Raw genomic sequence first — 22,264 nt, 5'->3', positions numbered from 1 at the left:
TCCATCCCTTCTCCAGGTGAGTGACCTGAGAGTCCTGTCCAAAGTGCTGGCTTGCCTGGGTCCTTGCTATGCACAGCTTGTGGGCTGCTGACCGGTGGGCTTTTGGGTCCTGAGCACAGACCTGGGCTCCTCTCAGGCCTCCCCTTGACTGCACCCAGACCTGCCTGGCAGGTGGGGTTTTGGCAGGCACTTGGTGTCAGAGGCCTGGCCTGGGCTCCAGGGAATGGCCCCCATCCCTTTGCAGTCAGAGGTCCATGGAGCTGGGGGCACTGAATGGGAAGCAGTCCCTGGGAGTGCAGCACACGACACTAGTTGCTGTGAGGGACAGAAGGAGCACCGGGCTAGCTGGGGCACCTGGAGAAAGCTATGCCACCCCAGGGGAGGCCCGGTGCCAATGGGCCAGGCAGGCTGGCAGTGCTGAGAGAGGAGAATGGGCCACAGGCAGGGCCAGCAGCTGGACCCCATACATGGCAGAGGAGGACACACAGGGCTACTAAGTGAAGGTGGACAGAAGCACGGACATCCTGCTGAAGGCCAGCAGGACTGGGGGCCCAGAGATCAAGTGGAGGCAGGAACTGCAGGGTCTGGGAAAGGACAAGAGAAGAGACAGTCAAAGGCGAAGGGAAGGACTGGGCGGGGCAAAGGGTGGGGGCGGAGCTGCCCGGGCCAGGGCAAGCTGAACGGCATGAAGGGCTGAGGGTCAGAAGGCCTGGATCTGAAACCGGCTTCCACGATCTCGGACAAGTCATTGTACTTCCTTAAGATGCACTTTTGTAAGCTAGTAAATAAAATAATCTCGTATCTCAACTGATGAAGCAATGGCCGATATTTAATAAAGCGATTAACTGTAAATGCAAGGGCTCGCTGCTGGACCAAGACGTGCAGCTATCACTAAGGAGCTGCCTAAAATCTCCAAGGTGGTAAAGGAGGGAGCATGGATGACCCTGGGGGTCCCGGAGGGCAGCAGGGACGGGTCAGCACAGCCTTCGTGGAAAAAAGGGATGGTCCTTTCTGATCTGGCGACTGTGGACTCAGAGGTGTTGGGCCCCACAGTGCTCACCACATCACTGTCACTGTCATTCCGGGTCTGGCAGCTGCTCAAGGAGCATGTCTTCAATGCCGGTGAACTGTGATGGAGAGAGTGGGCAGTGGAGACCAGAGACGCCAACCCCCTGCTCCAGGTATTCTCCTTCCAGTCTCAGCCCCTGGGCCTTCTGCTGGCCTGGAGCAGCTGGGGGAAGCAGGGAGCAGACGGGAACCTACGTGGGGGATTCCAGGGGCCCTCAGGAGACTCTCCCTCCTCCTTACCACCTTCGGTCTCTGACTGCCCACCAGAGAGGCCTTCCTGAGGCCAGGGACTTCTGTTAGAGACCTCTGAAGATAGCCTGGCCATTCGGCACCAACTGCTCTCTAATCCAATCACTAAGGAAAATATTTACAACTGGAGATTTTTTTTCTGAAGCTTTCAATGATGGGCAGAGGGAACTGATGCCAGATACGGGGGAGGTAGAAAGGGGCAGCAGGGCCACCCAGGACTGCCCAATCAGCCCCTGGAGAGCAACCCACACTTGCCTCGATATGGTACACTATGCGCCAGAAATTGGAATCTGAGCTCCGGTACCTTCCTCCAGGGTAGAGCTGCCACATCAAAGGCAGTAGAGATGGAGGCAGCTGACTGGGGCGCACAGCCTCCCCCAAGGGGACATTTTCCTGACGCATGAGTACTTGGAGGTGGTTGTGCATCTGAAGAGAGAAGGTGAGACCAGCGCACAGCTTTGCCAGGGCTCCTCCAGGCACAAAAACCAGAGTCCTTCCTGCCGCCCACCCATCCCGGTGGGCATCCAGGTCTGAGATGCCAGTGTTCACTGTCCCCAGCAGCTCAGTCCCTAATGCCGTGCCCGCTCCTCTTAGGGACTCTAGATGGCCAGGACGACAAGCACTCCCATGTGTCAGAGAAGGCCATGAAAGGCACACTACTTTTTTTTTTTTTTTTTCCCTGACAAACTCCTATTTGCCAGGGCACACTGTGGGGCCCTGGTGCCCATTTCAGCCGGCAGAGGATTTTCTTGCATTGCTCTTTATTTTTGTCACATTTCCTCCTTTAATCAAGGTATCCCTGGTCCCCAAATCTGGTGACAGATCCCTTTTCACCACCATTCCTCTACCAACGTCCCTTGCCTGAACTATTGCAATTGTCTCCCTAATTTTTTGCCACCTTGCTGGTCTTGGGCACCACGTTGGTTCTCTGCAAACCTGCCAGGATGAGCATCTAAAAATCAAGCCAGTGCCCTTCTCGAGACCCCACACATCTCATCACAGGCACAATAAATCCAGATCTTTACCATGGCCCGTGGAAGCCCACAGAGTCAGGCCCTCCTCTCTACTGCTCTGTTCCACCCCCTCCCCTCTGCTCCAGTCACTCTGACCCTTTGCCATTTCTGGGACATGCCACATTCATGTCTGCACTCAGCAATCCCTTGTACCTGCTGTTCTCTGCCTGGAACATTCTCCCCCAGATCTACACAGAGCCAAAATTTATGTTATATTTGTCTTTATATACAAACAACAATAAGATAGAACTGAGACCTGGCCTATCAGGTAGATCAATAACAGAGCATGAGGTTAATTCACCAATTAAAAGAAAACATTCAGCAAAATCCACCTCTGTGACATACATAAAAGACATGCCTAAAATAAAGACACTCAGAAAAGTTACAAATAAAATGATGGGCAAAAGTATATCAAGCCAATGTAAATTAAGACCCTCAAAGAGATCTTGCCTGAAGACCCCTTACCACTCGTTGAGACCCCTCTTTCCCGTTTTAGTTCTCCTGCAGAACTTACCACCGGTATAAGAGTTATCTGGTTGTCCATGTCAGCTTCACAAGTAGTGGAGATTTTATCACATTCACTGCATATCCCCAGAGCCTCGAATCCTGACTGGCATGTATGCTAGGCTCTCCCATTTTCTCAACAAATATTTTTTTCCAAAGGAGAAATAGCTTTTTAAAATTTCAGAGAGTTCACTGTGAAAAAAATTATTCAGCTCACACTGCAACCATTCTTGATGTGTTTATGTTTACAGTCTTCTATATCCTTTAATCATTTTTAGTTTCTATTCATTTTTTTTCTTGTTGATTTAAGTTTATCTTTACATATTAAGAATACTGGTCCAGTCCTTTCATCAAAATAACTCAAATTTGCTAGTGAGTTATTTTCTGTGTAGAGTGCATAATGATTATGTGGAAAACTCTGTTTGGTCTTTGGATTTCATGTCACATTGAAGATCTTTCTCAACCAAGATAAACAAAGACAGTCACCCAAATTTTCTTCAAAAACTAGACTTAAAAAAAATCAATATTTTACCTGATTTTTAAAAAGAGAGTGTGTGTGTTTGTGTGTACGCATGGATATTTAAAAAATCTTAATGTCAATAAACATTCAAGATTTAGACATGGTTAAGAGGCAGGAATCGCAACCCCATGACCTTTTAGCAGTACTACCTTGGACAAGTTTACATTTTATGCCTCAGTTTTCCTCATCTATAAAATGGGGACACAGTCAACACTCAATACTCTTTTGCTATTTACTATTGTATTACATAAATGTTCTAATATATATTTTAATTTTGCTTTTATACTTTTATTCTTTGGCTGGTACATGGAAAGTCATTCAGCATTTCAACCTAAGTTTCTTTGGGGAAACCTGGGCTTTTGTGAAAGGCATTTGCAAAAGAGTTGTATTTCTTTTTTTACAAAGTTAATATTAATTAAAGTTCCATCTTAAAGCATCACATATAAAATAAAGTCAACATTTATTCAATACCTGCTTTTATACTATTATATTTCCTAAGTTTGTTTCTTCCAAAGCATCGAGGAGTTATGAAATACCCCATACTCTAGGGCATCAGTTTCCTAACTTGGTTGCATAAGCTATTGGGTGTCCTTTTTGAAATGCAGATTTCTGAGGCCCAGCCCAGAAATTGCGATAACTGGCAAAAGTGTGTGAATCACTTACTTTAGTGATATATTATTCCCATTTTGGAGATTAGCAAGATAAAGCCCAGCAAAGTTCCGTCTTATTCAAGAGCATATTCACACGCTCCCGAGGCAAGAGGTTCCCATGGTTTGGCCTTTATTCCATTGTGCAGTTCCCACCCTCCTTCCTTGCCAGGAGAACTCCTACTCATTCTTCAAAGCCCAGTTCAAAGTGGTTTCATCTGTGACGCCCGGGCACCCAGGGAGAACCAGGCCTCCTCAGGTCCTCCCTGCCGCGGCCCCCACCCCACTGACCGGAGGGGCTCCTGGGGAGCTCTGCATGGCCTGGGGCATCTCCAGCTCCCGCAGATCGGGGCCAGGGAGGGGGATGCTCCTGCTGTCCCGCCCACTCCGGCCCCAAAGCAGCTCTACCTCAATGAGTACAGGCACCCAGGTGCGCTGGTTCTCGTCCACATAGACGCCCCTTTCCCAGATCCACAGGCGGTCAGGGTGCACGGTTGTGTACTCCGTGAAGGAGGGGCACTCGGCCATGGCCATGGCGCCTCTTGAGTTCACTAGCTGATCATCTCCATGCAGGGGGGCCCGGACGCCTTTATAGCCGGCCGGCGAGCGGGCGCCCCCAAGCGGCGAGGCTGGAGGAGGGCGGTCATGGGGCAAGGGGAAAGGGGCGGGAGGGGCGGGGCTCAAGGAAGGGTGGGGCGGGGCGCAAGGCGAGGTGGGCGGGGAGAGAGGAGGGCGCAAGGCGAGGTGGGGCAGGGAGAGAGGCGGGGCGCAAGGCGAGGCGGGGCGGGGCTAGAGGCGGGGGGCAGGGCTAGAGGAGGCGCGGGGCGCGGCGCGGGGCTGGGCGGGGCGCGGGGAGGAGAGGGGCGGGGCGAGAGGCGGGGCGGGGCCACGCCCGCCGGAGGATCCGTAGCAGGCTCTGAGGCCCGAGCCTGACCTGTACCCCAGGACCCTGGTAGCGTTCAGGAGCCCAGAATCTGGCCCTAGCAGGCCCGGGGCCTCTTCAAGACCTTCAACTGGTTATCGTCGCCCCTTCTTCGGCCCCCGCTGCCAGAGAAGTACCCCGGTGTGTGACCTTGGCCACAGAGGGAGCCGTCCCTGGCCTTCTCTTCAGCGCGCGGACAACAGTGTCCGAGTCAGCTAGGGCGTGTGTCTGTCCAAACCACACCCCAGAATTGGGGGCTCCAGGCCTCTGCGCGGAATTCACAGGCTGCCTTTGATGCCAGGCGGCCCAGAGCCAGTGTCCGCTTCCACACCTTCTGGGATCAGAGGGCACCCGAGAGGGAGCCTGCACCAGGCCTGGGCTTTCCCAGGTTCACGGGCTTACCTTCAGCCTGTGGTTTTGCTTGTCAGAATCAATTTCCTCTGCAAAACTGCAACTCTTGAATCTCCCTTTCTCTCCCAGACACACAATTTCCAGGGCTCTGATGATGCTGTGGCCAACTAATAGCTATTGTGAAACATGGTGGTGAAGATACGTGGCTTTTGCCTTTATACGCTTTGAATTCATTGAAGAAAGCATAATTCAAAATGAACACTTAAAAAGAAACCAAATCCCTCTCTTTCCCCCAAGATCAATGGATTTGAAAAGTTGGTGGGTTATATGAGCAAACCGTTTTTCTGAAAATTACAGCAAATAAGGAAAACATTTTCACTTCATTTTGTAGTTACACATGCCTATTAAGGCAATTAAGGAATTAAAGTATAACAAGACAAATGCAAGCCCAATTCCAGTCTCATTGTTCAAACATCACCACTGGCATCAGTTTGGTGCCTTACTTTCCAGCTCTTTCCTCTCTCTCTGACTAGGTACTACGAAAATAATTTGTGATCTTTTGAAATGTCATGAAAATGAAAAAGAGTTTGACACTTGATCTTCTGGCAGCAAAGGTGCCTGTCTGCTTCTCTGCTTATCCAGGCAGCCTGATTTCCAAGGAGGTTCCGAGGTGGTCTAAGGTAACAGAGATGTAATTGGATTTACTAGGAGCACAAAACAGAAGACAAAGCCCCAAAAAACTGGGGTGAGAGGGAGGAGATGTGAGCCAAGCAAATCTCTTCCAGTGCAATATTCAGAATTCAGCCTTGGGATTTTCAGGCTAATTTCCCCGTGGATGATTTTTGATGCCAGACTCAGAGAGCCACTTGTAGTGAGATGAAAATGGTGGTAATAGGCTCTATTGGGGAAGTGTCAGCCCAGTCCAGAGTTTTGAGGTCAGAGATGATAGCAACACTGACCCAGCCCCATCAATTGTCCTGGGAAACAGAATGCCACTGGGACCACCGGATCTAATTAGCCCTCACTCTGCTTTTCTAAGAGGCCAGGAAGGAGCAAATAATAGAGCAAGAATCAGGCCCATGTGGCTGGGGGAGAGGCTGCCCTGGATGTTTCAGGAATAGGATTCTGAATTTTTCTCCTTTACAAGGACAATATGTGTCTTCAATTTCACATGCAGGCTTCTTAATATTGATGGCAGTCCTGTGTGGGACTTAGAAAATCATTTGAGAAGGGGTTCCAAAAAATGAAAAGGGAAATAAGTGTGACAGAGGAGTTTAAATGGATGGCTCTTTTGGAGGCCTTGAGGTTATTTATGAGAGGGAAACAATAGTCATTGTATGATCCCAGAGACTGGGGAGTCTCCACAGTATGTTATCGACTCCATCTGAGGGCTCTAATGCCAGCCAGAGAAGGATTCAGGTTGTATGCACCTTTGTGACTTTATTTTTATTTTTAGATAATATAATTTATATGATATATTTATATTTATTTATTTTCTTAGACTCTCTATTAGTCTGCAAGTTCCCTGAGTATAATCAAGTGGATATTTCTGCAGAAAGTAACAAAAAACAATTATTTTGGCTCATTTTTTTCACAGAATCATTAACTGATGCTTTCATGAGATCCAATTTTGACTTTGCCATTATCACTTGTGAACTTGGCAACTCCTCTGCCATCCGGACTTTGAGGCCACTTTTTTGTAATGAATGGGCCAAACTAGATGGGCTCTAGGCCCATTTCTAACTTGGATAATCCCCGATCCTACCATGACATTGCCTAATGGGAGGAAGGAACAGAGAAGAGAAGAGATGGACAAACTCATGTCATTAGTTCAAGAAAGCCCATAGTTTTGAGCAGAGTGATCCTGGGTATGAAGGGCCCCAGTGAAATTCATCCTTCTTGTTTGGGTTCCATGGTGAACAGTATGATCTACAGCCTCGTTACTCAAAGTGTGGCTCCTGGCCTGCAACCTCGGCATCACCTGGAGCTTGTGAAAACAGCAGACTTCCCGAGTCACAATCTGCAATTTAACAAGATCCTCAGGTGATTTGTGGGCACACTAAGTGCCAGTCTATATGGAGGTACAGGAGGGAGAGATGGTGGCTGTCTGCCTTATCCTGCCAATGCCCTCTTATTTCTCTATGACATGGGAATTGGATGTGTTTCTGCATCATTTAATGCTAGGCTGTCTTTTGTTCTATCAAATTCACTGCTAGTATAGTGTTTTCATCTTTATAGAAAATCACAGCAATTAAGGTCATTGTAACCAACTTCAACAATTGTAGCAAGCTGCAGAGGGTCTACTTAGAAGCTACTCAGGTGTCAAGGGCTCCAGGCCCCTCCCCTGAATTGTCCTTCCGCATGAAGCCAGTGGATGGAAACCCTGGCTGCCCATTGGAATCACCCGGGAAGCTTTTACAACATACCTGTGCCTGGGCTCCACCCCAGACCGATTACATCGGAATCTCTTGTGGGAGGGGCTTAAGCATTGATGTTTTAAAAAGAGGACTTCTCAAGTGTTTCTAATGCACAGCCAGGATTGAGAGCCACGTCTCTAAGGCGTGAGTTACTGTTTTTGAGGTGTGAACAAGGTTTATAAAACCAAATAACCATGAATATGGTAAAGATATAAAGATATTTTTTCTACCATCAGTTCTCATTGTAAACCTCAACCTGACCCCACACTCTACTTCTTTGTCTTTGCCCTGCTTTAAATTTTCTGCTTCTGATCTTTTGTGGGAGGGAACTATAACACCCAGTTTATTAGGATTGTAAGGGGCTGACATCTCTCCAACGCTTGAAACCCAGGAGCCCTGATCTGTAGGCCTTAAGGCATCTGTGCTGGTCGCCTGGGGTGTTTTTTCATGATTCCTGGGTCGGGAGCATGTTTTGGATAAGAGACTGCTGATCAAGTGAGCTCTGGGTTAAAAAAGATGTTAGAGCCTGTGCTAGTTTTAAAATGTTATATGCCCTAGAAAAGGCCATGCTCTTTTAAACCATTCCCTTGGGTGCAGACCTATCCTGGATATGACCTTTTAATTAGGTTGTTTCAGTTGAGACCCACCCAATTCAAAGTGGGTCTTAATCCTTTACTGGAGTCCTTTATGAGGATAAAAGAAAAAAGCTGAGAGAGTTCAGAGAGAGAAACACCCAGAGAGATTGGAGAGAAAAGCCCTGGGAGAAGCAAGCAAGGACCCATAGAAACTGAAAGAGCCAGAACCTGAAAGCAACAAAACCTGGGAAAGAAGGATCAGCAGACCCTGGCCATGTGACTTCCCATGTGACAGAGGAACCCTGGATGCCATCGGCCTTTCTTCAGAGAAGGTATCGTCCTGTTAATGCCTTAATTGGAACATTTTCATGACCTTAGAAATGTAAATTAGTAAACTAATAAATCCCCATTGTAAAAGCCAACCCATTTCGGATATATTGCATTCCGGCAGCTTTAGCAAACTGAAACAGCGTCTTTACAGATAAGCGATGAAATTGTATCTCCAGATAAATGGAGAATCTGGGACGAAGATTTTCCAAGAAGAATTCAGGGAACTGATTCTAACTTTGCTCACTGCATGACTCCCGTTTCTCTCTCTTTCTCTTTTTTTTTTAATGCAATTTTATTGAGATATATTTACATACCATACACATCATCTGAAGTATATAGTCAGTGACTCACAGTGTCATTACATAGTTGTGCGTGATCAATTTTAGAACATTTTCATTACTCCAGAAAAAGAAATAAAAATGAAAAATAAACCCCAAACATCCCATACCCCATATCTACTCCACTCCCAGTGTTGATTAGATTGTAATTCTTTGAGTGTTTCCATGGAGATGTGCCCCACCCAACTGTAGGTGATAACTCTGATGAGATATTTCCATGGAGGTGTGGTCCCACCCATTCAGGGTGGGCCTTGATCAGTGGAGCCATATAAATGAGCTGACAGGCAGAGGGAACTCAGTGCAGCTGAGAGCAACATTTTGAAGAGGAGCTACAGCCAAGAGGGACACTTTGAAGAACTCCCAGGAGCTGAGAGAGAGTAGCTGCAGCTGAGAGACAGTTTGAAGCCAGCCATCGAAAGCAGACTTTTGCTCCAGAGAAGCCAAGAGAGGAAAAACGCCCCAAGAGCAACTGAGAGCAACATTTTTGAGGAACTGCAGCCTAGAGAGGAACATCCTGGGAGAAAGCCATTTTGAAACCAGAACTTTGGAGCAGACGCCAGCCACATGCCTTCCCAGCTAACAGAGGTTTTCCGGACACCATTGGCCATCCTCCAGTGAAGGTACCCAATTGCTGATGTGTTACCTTGTATACTTTATGGCCTTAAGACTGTAACTGTATAACCAAATAAACCCCCCTTTACAAAAGCCAATCCATTTCTGGTGTTTTGCATTCTGGCAGCATTAGCAAACTACAGTTTGTTTATCCGCTCATCAGTTGATGGACACTTGGGTTGTTTCCATCTTTTGGCAATTGTGAATAATGTCGCTCTGAACATCACTGTGCAGATGTCTGTTCACATCCCTGCTTTCAGATCTTCTGGGTTTTTACTGAATAGTGGGATTGCTGGGGTCGTAAGGCAACTTGATACTTAGCTCCCTGAGGAACCACCAAACCGTTCTCCACAGCAGCTGTACCATTTTACATTCCCACCAGCAGAACTTATCAGAGCTTTCTTCAAGCTTTAAGTGCTTGTAGGGTCTTGTGGGGATCTTGTTAAAATGCAGTTTTGGGGTGGGCTGCAAGAGTCTGCATTCCAACAAACTCCAAGACTGATGTTGTGGTCAGTGGCCCATCCTTGGAGTAGCCAGGCACTAGACCACAGCCCACCCCACCTCAATACATACACACAATGCAAATGCAGAAGCAAAACACAACCCCTAACCCCTACTCAGAATCCCCCAGAGTTGCCCCTGCCAAGCTGGTGAGTGAGCAGCACATAGTGGAATTGCAATGGACACTTCAAGTAGGACTGTGGCTCCCCATTTGCCTAGAGGCAAGCTGACCTAAATTTGTATCAGAAATAGTTCTCAGTCCTGGGATTAGTCCACATTTTGGGTTTACCCACAGCATAACTGGTTATCAGCCTGGTTTTTGTTCCACCCTCCACTTTAATTTAATTTGATTGTATTCATTTGTCCTCAAAAAATAGTTCATCTGCCTCTGCATGAAAACTGGCTAAGAATATTGACTCATAATTTCAACTTTTCTAGTATATATAAGCTGAGGTAAATGCATGGTACTGCTTTTAGCTTCCACACTGAAAATGTCCTCTTGCACAATATCCCTTGATCTACCTGTTTAATTTTAAGGATATTTTACATGGAGTTCTAGTCAATCAACATGGTGTGGGGCTTGTTTTCATGGTGGTAGTAGAAATCTAGTTGTATGATTTTTTTTCCAAATATTTAACCAAATTCCCAAACGGTATTGAATAATGTATTCTGTCCATGCAAGATTTTGGAAGCGATTACTATTAAATACCAAGTTCCCATGTAGAAATGAGTCTATTTCTGGACTGTATTTTGGCCCATTGACTCATTTGTCTGTTACTGTGGCAAACCCACACTTTAAAAATATATACTATGGATTTGAAATATATCTTGATACCTGGTGGAGTAGGCCCTCCTTTTTCACTCTTTTTCAAAGTCATCTTAGCTATTCAAGTACTATTACACCTCTGCATTTCTTTTTAATACTTTGGAATTTTTATTGGAATTTCATTGAATTTATGCAGTTGGAAAAACCTCCTTCATTTTCTTTAATAACATTTTATAATATCCCCTATAAAAGTATTGCATGTTTTCTTTAGCTTATTTCTAAATATTTTATGGTTTTGCTGCTTTTTGTGAATAGTATTTTTTATGCTTTCTGGCATAAAGGAATATTACTGAATTTTGGTGTTGATCTTGCACCTGACATCCTTGTTCAACTCTCGTATTCGTTTTAGATGCTGCTTATCTGCAAATGAGTTTTTCCCCTCTTCCTGCCCAATCCTTATACTCCTCTCTCTCTCTCTTTCTCTCTTTGTCTCATTGACCTTTAGTGTTTGTTAATATGTTCACCCTCTCGTGTGACTACAGGGCTGGTCTGTGTAGCCAAGAGAACACAGCAGAGGTGATGGTATATCTCCTTGAGATTAGGTCATAAGAGGGACCTTGGGCACCCCTTCTCTCTTTCTTTTTGATCTCTCACTCTGGGGGAAGCCAGCTTCCCTGTTATTAGTTATGAGCAGCGGGCCTAGAGGGGGGCCCACATGGCCGGGAACCAAAGCCTTGGCCAACTGCCCAGGAGTAGCTGAGGCCTCCGGACAACCACGTGAGCAAGCCGGGAGGTGGATCCTCCAGCTTCAGATGACTGCAATCTCTACCCCCAGCTGAGAAATTCTCACTCCTCACCCTAAAAACCTGTGTGCAATCATAAATGCCTGTTGTTTCGAACTGCTGAGTTTGGGGGTAACTTTTTTTTTTTTTAATAAATTCAGTTTTATTGAAATACATTCACACACCATACAATCATCCATGATATACAATCCACTGTCCACAGTATGATAACATAGTTATGCATTCATCACCACAATCTATCTCTGAACATTTTCCTCACATCAGAAAGGACCAGAACAAGAACAAAAAACAAAAGTGAAAAAAAACACCCAAATCATCCCCCCATCCCACCCCATTTGTCCTCCAGTTTCTATCCCCATTCCTCCACTCATCCATACACTAGATAAAGGGGGTGTGATCCACAAGGTCTTCACAATCACACTGTCACCCATTGTAATCTACATTATTATATAATTGTCTTCAGGAGTCCAGACTGCTGGGTTGGAGTTTGGTAGTTTCAGGTATTTACTTCTAGCTATTCCAATACGTTAAAGCCTAAGAGGTGTTATCTATATAGTGCGTAAGAATGTCCACCAGAGTGACCTCTCGACTCCATTTGAAATCTCTCAGCCACTGAAGCTTTATTTCATTTCATTTTGCATCCCCCTTTTGGTCAAGGAGATGTTCTCAATTCCACAATACTGGGTCCAGATTCATCCCTGGGAGTCATATCCTGCATTGCCAGGGAGATTTACACCCCTGGGAGTCAGGTCCCATGTAGGGGGGAGGGCAGCGAGTTCACCTGTCGAGATGGCTCAGTTAGAGAGAGAGAGGGCCACATCTGAGCAACAAAGAGGTACTCAGGGGGAGACTCTTAGGCACCATTACATACAACTTTAGACTCTCCTTTGTTGTAATGAGCTTCATAAGGGCAAGTTGGGGGTAACTTTTCACATAGCAATATATAGCGCATACATTGACTCATGCTTGGCACCAGATCCTAGGGCAAGCAGAAACATGTTCAGAACTGCGGGATACTGATTACGTGCTTCAACTTGGCGGGCCTGGGCCAGGGGACCGGATCCGCCCCTGGGAGGGTGGTGGGCACGGGCGACAGCGCCCTCCACAGCCCCCCAGGCCTGGGAAAGTGAGGCCGGAAGCAGGCCCCATTTCCTCACCCAAAATACCACCGTTAGGGGAGGCTTGCCGGAGGGAACCGCCTTTTCCCCACCCCCTTATCTTGCCCACACACCCCCCGTTGCCAGAGCAACTCCTGCCACCACCAGTGCGCATACACTGTTGCCAGACACCGTTGCCAGAGCAACTCCCGCCCCTTTTCAAACAACCTCCGCGCCCTCTTAGAACCAATCCTAACCTCCGCACCCTCTCAGAACCAATCCTAGCCTTTATCCCCTCAGCATTGGCTTGTAACAACCCCCGCCCTCTATGCCAGCCTATATAACCTGTGCTCACCCCTGAATAAAGCTCCTTTTGTTCTACCCCTACTGGAGGAAGAGTGTCTTGTCTTTCCCTTCTCGCCGCCCTCCACACCTTGCACGCCACCGCCGGGGACCTGGCCAAGTCCCCCGCCTCGCCTTCGCCTCCGGGAAAGAGCCCCCACCGCTGGTACCCTCCGAGCAACGCCGAGAGCCGAGGGTTCAGCAACCGGCTGCCATCCCCCCAGACGAATTAACTGCGACCGCAAGAACATTTTGGGAGATCACTTTGCTGTGAAGAAATAAGGACACTGTCATTGATATATGTGCAAGTGTCAAAGAATAAGAGGTCAGTTAAAATTAGTAGGTCAACCACAATTGACAAAGTAATGACAAATCAGTTATTAACAAATAATTGCAATTAACTGCAAAGAGCTAAGCCTGTCCTAAAAAGTAGGGATGTCCTATTTGGTTGTACAGGTTTGCTCAGTTACTATCTGTATCACTGCCCTCCCCCTGCTCCCCTCTCCCTTCCACCCCATATGTATACAAGGCACGAGTGATTGGTCTTATACAGCAGGTCTGCAGAAATGCCACCAGCCCTCCTTGATGAGACTGAAGAAGTGCAGGTTAACCTAAAATTAACAGTAGTTACATCCCTATTTCCTATATTTTAATATGATGTTATCGTATCAATTAATCCAATCTAAATAAAAGAAAAATTTAAGCATTGATAAATCTTTCTCCCATATATTAGGGGGAAATAGCAATGGACTGGGTCCAGAAACACTGGATTCCGATTCTCTCTACCAAACTTGCAGTGTGATTTGAGACTAGAGATTTCTCACATCTGGACCTCTTCCCAGTTCTGAAAATGAGGGTGTTGGTCAAATCTCTTTAAGTTTCCTTCCAGGGCCAATTTTCCCATTTTCTACCTTATTCTACCTGATGTTGTTGATGATGGTGATGATGATGATGATGATAGTGGTGGAGATAAAAACAACACCTGCATGTAACTGAGCACCCACCACAGACTGAGCCCTGAGCTAGGCACTGCAGAGACAATGATTAGCCAACTAAAACAGTCCTTGCCTTCTTGTGGAGTTCACAGGATGATGCTGTGAGTTTCGGTCTCGTTTACCTGTGTAGGACCAGATAAGAAGATCATTAACTTTGAATTCAGAATTAGAGGAGGGATTTTAAAATCACCTCTTGTTATTTAGCATTTACTTTGCACCAGATACTATGCTAAGCATTTTACATTTGAGAGCTTGGGCTCTGGAAACAGGGTGTCCAAGGTAAAATACAGCCATTGGCACTGATCAGCTGTCACCTGGTGCATATTATTGAGCCTTTCTGTCCATCTGTTTTTTCATCTGTCAGTTGAAGAGAACAGTGGTACTTACCTCTTAGTGTTGTGAGGGTTACATGAGTAATATAAAGGCAAAGTTTAAACCATGCTTAGAACATAGTAAGCATTCAATAAAAATTAGCTACTATTATTTCATTAAATCCTTAGAACAACCCTAAGGAGGCATTATTATCTCCATTTAACACATGATGAAACCGTGTTTCTGAGAAACTAGGTAACTTCCCCCCAGAACACACATCTAGAAAGTGGCAGAACCAGGATTCCATCAGAATGAATTCCTTTTTCTGGGCCCTGCTCATCTGGCTTGGGGGGCTTGAGAGGTGGCAGCTGATGCCAGGAGGAAGCAGCAGGAGTGCATGTTGCAGAGGAAAGCTCGAGCTGGGAGTGGGGTGGGCTGATCTGTGACTGGAGTTCTTGGGAGGAGCGAGGGGGAGCCTGGTTGGGGCCTGGGCAGCATGGCACAGTTTCTGGGAGGAGCGGGTTCTGTTGAGCTGTGCAGGGCCAGGCTGAGTCTCCAATGACCTGCACAGAGTGGTAGAGCCAACAAGGACTTTTGAGATGACTGTCTCCGGTCATCCTTAAACTATGGCTCCAAAGAACAGAGGAGTTCTGAGAACTGGCTGAGAACTGCTCCTGAGGTGAAATAATGGTGATCTGCATTCAATTTGCAGAAACACGCAGAATTCTCAGAGGAAGCTCCCAAGTTCACTTTTCTCCTGTTTATTTCATAAACTTCTGGAATCAGATATTATGTCCTGGGCTTTTTCTGTCTTTTATCCTCTTACAAAGGACTCTGGTAAGAGGATTAAGATGCAGCTTGAATGAGGTGGGTCACATCTCAATTGAAATAACGTAATCAAAAGGTCCCACCCACAATAAGTCTACACCTACGGATTAAAAGAACATGATATTTTCTGGGGCATGTAACAGCTTCAAACCAGCACACCATGTAAGGTACTCTTCCCAAGTTCCAGAAATTAAGAACATGAGCATTTTGGGGGGGGCTCTTGTTCTGCCTACCACAGTTAGAATTCTGTTTTTATTCTTCCCATTGGTTATTCCTAACTAAGACCCTTATTCAGGTCTGTTTTTCTGATCACACTCTAAAATTATTATGTACAACTATCTTTATACCCCTTCATACACACCCAGACCCTCTGGTTTCCTCCCTTATCCACTCCTTCCTCTTCCCTGTTGGTATTGTCTCGATTGTTAGGGATGTACTTTTATTTTTTCTTTTGGATGTTTCTTAGACAGCAATACACTTCATAAATATTTATATGTCCTTTATTCTTACATCTATTTGCTCCTTTCTGGATTGATTTTTTGATGGAGTGATTTCTCCAAAGGTACTTTTGAAGGTCTTTATATGGCAAACTTCCTAAGGATATTCTGTCCGATATGGTAGCCACTGGCCCCATATGGCTATTGAGCATTTAAAATGTGGCTAGTCTATATTGAGATGTGCTGTGAATGTAAATACACACCAGATTTCAAAGGCTTAATGCACCCCTCCCCCACACACACATACACATACACAAAGAATATAGTGTTAATGTGCTGGTTTGGATATATTATGTCCCCTAGAAAAGCCATGTTCTTTAATGCAATCTTGTGAGAGCAGACTTATATTCCTTCTTTTTAAGTAAACATTTTTTATTGAGATTGTTCACAAACCATACAATTATCCAAAGATCTAAAGTGTACAATCAATTGCCCATAGTACCATCATACAGCTGTGCATCCATCACCACAATTAATTTTTTCAATTTTTGGAACATTTTCATTACTCCAGAAAAGAAATAAAGACAAAAAAAGGAAACCCAAATTCTCCCATACCCCTAACCTCCCCCCCTCAATTATTGATTCATAGTTTTGATGTAGTACATTTGTTACTGTTGATGAAAGAATGTTAAAATACTACTAATTGTAGTATATAGTTTGCAATAGGTATATATATTTTTTCCTGTATGCCCTTCTATTATTAACTTCTAATTACAGTGTCATACATTTGTTCTAATTCATGAGAGAGATTTCTAATATTTGTACACTTAATCATGGACATTGTCCACCACAAGGTTCACTGTTCTATGCATTCCCATCTTTTAACTTCCAACTTTCCTTCTGGTGACATACATGACTCTGAGCTTCCCCTTTCCACCACGTTCATGCACCATTCAGCACTGTTAGTTATTCTCACAATGTGCTGCCATCACCACTGTTCATTTCCAAACATTCAAGTTCAACTTAGTTGAACATTCTGCTCATACTAAGCAACCGCTTCCCATTCTTTAGCCTCATTCTATATCTTGGTAACTTATATTTCATGTGTATGAGTTTATATATTATAATTAGTTCCTATCAGTGAGACCCTGCAATATTTGTCCTTATGTGTCTGGCTTGTTTCACTCAGTATATTGCCCTCAAGTTTTCATCATCAACCCATTTTTTTTCTAAGATGGTTTTGTTCACACTCCATGCATTCCATCCTAAGTAAACAATCAATGGTTCCCTGAATACTCACATATTTATGTGTTCACCACCCTCACCATTATCTATATATGGACATCTACATTTCTTTCACAAAGCAGAGGAAGAGTCAAAGAAGTTAGAGAGGCAAAAGAAAAAGAAAAAACAAAGAGAAAAAACAAAGAAACAACATGACAGCTAAGAAGCAGCAAAAGGAAAGATAACCTTAGATCAAAGTAGAATAAAGAGTCAGACAACACTACCAATGCCAAAAGTCTAACACCTCTCCCCTATACCCCCCTCTTATCTGCATTTACCTTAGTATATTGCCTTTGTTACATTAAAGGAAGCATAATGCAATGATTCTGTTAATTATAGTCTCTAGTTTACTTTGATTGTATTTTTCCCCCAATACCTCCCTATTTTTGACACCTTGCAAGGTTGAAATTTGTTTGTTCTCCTTCATGAGAAAACATATTTGCACATTTTATTACAATTGTTGAACACTCTAGGTTTCACTGAGTTGTACAGTCCCAGTCTTTATCTTTCCTCTTTTCTTCTGGTGTCCCACATGCTCCTAACCTTCCTCTTTCAACCATATTCATAGTTATCTTTGTTCAGTGTATTTACATTGCTGTGCTACCATCACCCAAAATTGTGTCCAGACCTCTCACTCCTGTCTTTTCCTTTCTGTCTGCAGTGTTTCCTTTACTATTTCCTGTAGAGCAGGTATCTTGTTCACAGACTCTGTCATTGTCTGTTTGTCAGAGAATATTTTGAACTCTCCCTCGTATTTGAAGGACAGTTTTGCTGGATATAGGATTCCTGGTTGGAGGTTTTTCTCTTTCAGTATCTTAAATATATTACCCCACTTCCTTCTTGCCTCCATGGTTTCTGCTGAGAAATCTGCACATAGTGTTACTAAGCTTCCTTTGCAAGTGATGGATCACTTTTCTCTTGCTGCTTTCAGGATTCTCTCTTTATCTTTGATGTTTGATAATCTGATTATTAAGTGTTTTGGCGTAGGCCTATTCAGATCTATTCTGTTTGGAGTACACTGCGCTTCTTGGATCTGTAATTTTATGTCTTTAATAAGAGATGGGAAATTTTCATTGATTATTTCTTCTATTATTGCTTCTGCCCCTTTTCCCTTCTCTTTTCCTTCTGGGACACCAATGAAATATACATTCCTGTATTTTGTTTTGTCCTTAAGTTCCTGGAGCCGTTGCTCACATTTTTCCATTCTTTTCTCCATCTATTCTTTTGTGTGTAGGCTTTCAGGTGCCTTGTTCTCCAGTTCCTGAGTGTTTTCTTCTGCCTCTTGAGATCTTCTGTTGTATGTTTCCATTGTGTCTTTCATCTCTTGGTTGTGCCTTTCATTTCCATAGATTCTGCCAGTTGTTTTTCTGAACTTTCGATTTCTGCCTTATGTATGCCCAGTGTTTTCTTTACAGCCTTTATCTCTTTTGCTACATCTTCTCTAAACTTTTTTAATTGATTTACTATTAGTTGTTTCAATTCTTGTATCTCAGTTGAAGTGTAAGTTTGTTCCTTTGACTTTGGGCCATAACTTTGTTTTTCCTAGTGTAGGTTGTAGTTTACTGTTGTTTAAGCATCTGACCTCCTTGGCCAACCCAATCAGGTTTTCCCAGGTGAGAACAGGCTCAGGTCCCAGAAGGAAGAAATATTCCATATCTGGTTTCCCTGTCTGTGTGTCTTAGAGGATTAACACACTGTGCTTTTCTGCCCAGCAGGTGATGCCTGTCACCCTGTCACTCCAGATTGGTATAGGAGGTGTGGCCCGTGGCTGTTTTCCCCCACACTCTGGGGTCTGGCCCTGAACAGAAGGCAGGTAGTAGAGCTGGGCCCCACCTCTTTCCTCCTGGGAAGATATGCTCCCTAGAGAGAGGTCATTTGCATATAAATAGATTCTTTGTTTCTCTGACTCTACTGTCTCCACCCTTGTCTGGGTTAGAGTGCTGGGAGTTTAAAACGGCTGAAGCTTTCTCAACTGCATACTGCAGAGCACTGCAAGCTGAAAACGGCTGAGGCTTTCTCCACTGAGCCACCCAGGCTGAGAGAGAGAGAAAGGGTATTTATTCTTTTTTTAAATTTTTAAATACAATTTTTATTGAGATATATTCACATACCAGTCACCCAAAGTGTACAATCAGTTATTCACAGTATCATCATATAGGTGTACATTCATCACCACAGTCAATTTTTGAGCATTTTTATTACTCCAAAGAATAAAAATAAGAATAAGAATAAAAACAAAAGTAATAGGGAACACCCAAATCATCTTATATTCCTTTTGCTCCCCTACTATTCATTTACTTTTTGTCCCCCTTTTTTCTACTCATATGTCTATATACTGGATTAAGGGAGTGTGAGCCACAAAGTTTTCACAATCACACAGTCACACTGTATAAGGTATATAGTTATATGATTGTCTTCAAGGATACTGGATTGCAGTTCAATAGTTTCAGGTCTTTCCTTCTAGCTGTTCTAATAGACTAAAAACTAAAAAGGGATATCTATATAATGCATAAGAGTAACTTCCAAAATGACCTCTTGACTCCATTTAAAATCCCCCAGCCACTGAAACTTTATTTTGTTTTATTTCTCTTCCCCCTTTTGTTCAGGAAAGATTTCTTAATCCCACGATGTCAGGTCCAGGCTTATCCCTGGGAATCATGTCTTGCATTGCCAGGGAGACTTACACCCTTGGGAGTCATGTCCAACATGGTGGGGAGGGCAGTGAGTTTACCTGCTAAGTGGACTTAGAGAGAGACAAGCCACATCTGAGCAACAAAAGAGGTTTTCTGGGGGTGACCCTTAGGCACAATTATAAGTATGCTTAGCCTCTCTTTTGAAGTAACAGGCTTCATAAGGGCAAGCCCCAAGATTGAGGGCTTGGCCCACTACAATAGTTGTCCCCAATGCTTGTGAGAATATCAGTAATTCCCCAAGTGGGGAAGTTTAATATTTCCACATTTTTCCCCAGGCCCTCAAGGGGGCTTTACAAATACTTTTTATTTTCTGCCCAAATTACTCTGGGATGTATTGGGGCTTCATGCTAACCTGTACAAAGCAACCATATCTCACCCCTTATTCAAAGTTCCATGTAATGATGGTGTTTGAATAAACTGACCATACAAGTTACATTATATGGCGTGCTACAGAAAATATAGACTTTTCACCAAATAAACATTTTTCCCTTTGGTCTCACACAGAAGTTGAGGTTTTAAAACACAGTCAGTATCATCCTTTTCCCTTTATTCTCATTTACCTTAGTCCTAACCAAGTCTATTTCTTTCATATCTCTAACTGAAGTTTGATTTCTTTTTCCACTTCTCTAACCTTTGCTATATGGGGTAATGCTGACATTCATAGCTGCTGAACTCTGGCTCTGAGTCTCAGGTGTCACACAGATGCAGAAGTTACAGGGACTGACCAGCTCAGCATCTCAGAATTTAGAGATAACTGTTACAACTCAGGAATAGATGTGACTGCTGTAAGAGCTTTCAATCTAGGATGCTCTCAGATTCAATTCTCAGTGTTTGCACATTATAATTAGTCCATATTAGTGAGACAATTATAATATTTGCCTTTTCAAGTCTGGCTTTTTTCACTCAACATACTGTCTTCAAGGTCCATTCACCTAGTTGCATAGCTCACAACTTCATTTCTTCTTGCCACCACTCAGTATTCCATTGAATGTACACACAACAGTTCACCATTCCGTTTATCAGTTGATGTACCCTTAGGCCACCTCCATCCATTGCAAATCATGAATACTGCCTCCATGAACACCAGTGTGCAATGTCCACTCGTGTCCCTGCTCTTGGTTCTTCCAAGTATATACCCAATAATGGGGTTGCAGGACCATATGGCAACCCCATGCTTAGCTTCCTGTGGAACCACCACACTGCCCTCCAGCTGACTGTGCATTCTGCTTCCCTACCATTTATTTATTTATTATTTTTTAAAATTCAGTTTTATTGTGATATATTCACATTTCATATAATCATCCATGGTATGCAATCAATTGTTCACAGTACCATCATATAGCTGTACATTCATCACCCCAGTCTATTTTTGAATGTTTTCCTTACACCAGAAAGAATAAAAATAAGAATAAAAAATAAAAGTAAAAAAGAACACCCAAAACATCTCCCCCATCCCACCCTATTTTTCATTTAGTTTTTGTCCCCATTTATCTACTCTTCCATCCACACACTGGATAAAGGGAGTGTGATCCATAAGGTTTTTACAATCACACTGTCACCCCTTGTAAGCTACATAGTTCTAAAATAGTCTTCAAGAGTCAAGGCTACTGGGTTGCAGTTTGATAGTTTCAGGTATTTTCTTCTAGCTATTCTAATACACTAAAACTTAAAAAGGAATATATATAGTGCATAAAAATGCCCACCAGATTGACTCTAGACTCCATTTGGAATCTCTCAGCCACTGAAACTTTATTTTGTTTCATTTCACATTCCTCTTTTGGTCAAGAAGATGTTCTGAATCCCACAATGTCAGGTCAAGATTCATCCCCGGGGGTCATATCCTGCATTGCCAGGGAGATTTACACCCCTGGGAGTCAAGTCCCACATAGAGGGAGGGCAGTGAGATCACCTGCTGAGGTGGCTTAGTTAAAGAGACAGGGCCATATCTGAGCAACAAAGAGGTACTCAGGGGGAGACTCTTAGGCACAATTATATGCAGGTTTAGCCTCTCCTTTGCAGCTTCATAAGGGCAAGCCACAAGATAGAGGGCTCAGCATACCAAATCGTCAGTCCTCAATGTTTGTGAGAATGTCAGCAACAACCCAGGTGAGGAAGTCCAACACTTCTGCATTTCCCCCCAGCTCCTCAGGGGGTCCCTGCATATATATTTTTATTCTCTGCCCAAATTACTTTGGGATGTGTCACTGTTTCACACTAACCTGTTCATGCCTACCAGATCTCACTTCCTGTTCAAAGTTCCATGTAATTATGGTATTTGAACAAACTGACTGTACAATTTAAATCGTTTAGAAACTATACATCCTGCACCAAATAAACATCTCTTCCCTTGGTCTCACATGGAAATTGAAGTCTTAAAACACAGTATTGTTCTTTACCCTTTGCCCGGTTTGCCCTAGTCTTAACCAGATCTGCTTTATTCATATCTCTAATTGAAGTCTGGACTCTTTTTCAGCTTTTTTTTAAGAGTTGCTGTATGTGCTAATACTGATGTTCATATCTGCCAAGCTCTAGCTCTGAGTTTCAGGTGTCACACAGATACCCAAAGTTCCAGGGATCAATCAGGTTATGCACAAAGGGATCAGCATCTCAGAGTTTGGAGATAGCCATTACAATTCAGGACTACATGTGACTGCTGTAAG

General features: G+C 44.1%; 1 protein-coding gene across 1 annotated transcript; it reads right to left on the bottom strand.

Moving 5' to 3' along the window:
* Nucleotides 1-1,076: 1,076 nt before the first annotated feature.
* TCL1A (TCL1 family AKT coactivator A) lies at nucleotides 1,077-4,529 on the bottom strand. The gene is made up of 3 exons (XM_037835015.1): nucleotides 4,410-4,529; nucleotides 1,573-1,743; nucleotides 1,077-1,127 (listed from the first exon to the last, which is right to left on the bottom strand). The coding sequence occupies exons 1-3, from the start codon at nucleotides 4,527-4,529 to the stop codon at nucleotides 1,077-1,079; spliced, it is 342 nt and encodes a 113-aa protein (XP_037690943.1).
* Between the last annotated feature and the right edge of the window lie 17,735 nt (nucleotides 4,530-22,264).

This window comes from Choloepus didactylus, chromosome 4 (genome assembly GCF_015220235.1).
Source record: "Choloepus didactylus isolate mChoDid1 chromosome 4, mChoDid1.pri, whole genome shotgun sequence".
Lineage (NCBI taxonomy): Eukaryota > Metazoa > Chordata > Mammalia > Pilosa > Megalonychidae > Choloepus > Choloepus didactylus.
The sequence above is the reverse complement of the archived record's forward strand: the minus strand, read 5'-3'. Positions and strand labels throughout refer to the sequence as shown.

Excerpts from the sequence above, each read along its gene's own strand:
- TCL1A (XM_037835015.1), bottom strand. The coding sequence starts at position 4,529 with ATGGCCGAGTGCCCCTCCTTCACGGAGTACACAACCGTGCACCCTGAC. Across the intron at positions 1,744-4,409 it reads GGGTGCCTGTACTCATTGAG|ATGCACAACCACCTCCAAGT; the intron begins GTAGAGCTGCTT and ends TTCTCTCTTCAG. Across the intron at positions 1,128-1,572 it reads GCATAGTGTACCATATCGAG|TTCACCGGCATTGAAGACAT; the intron begins GCAAGTGTGGGT and ends TCTCCATCACAG.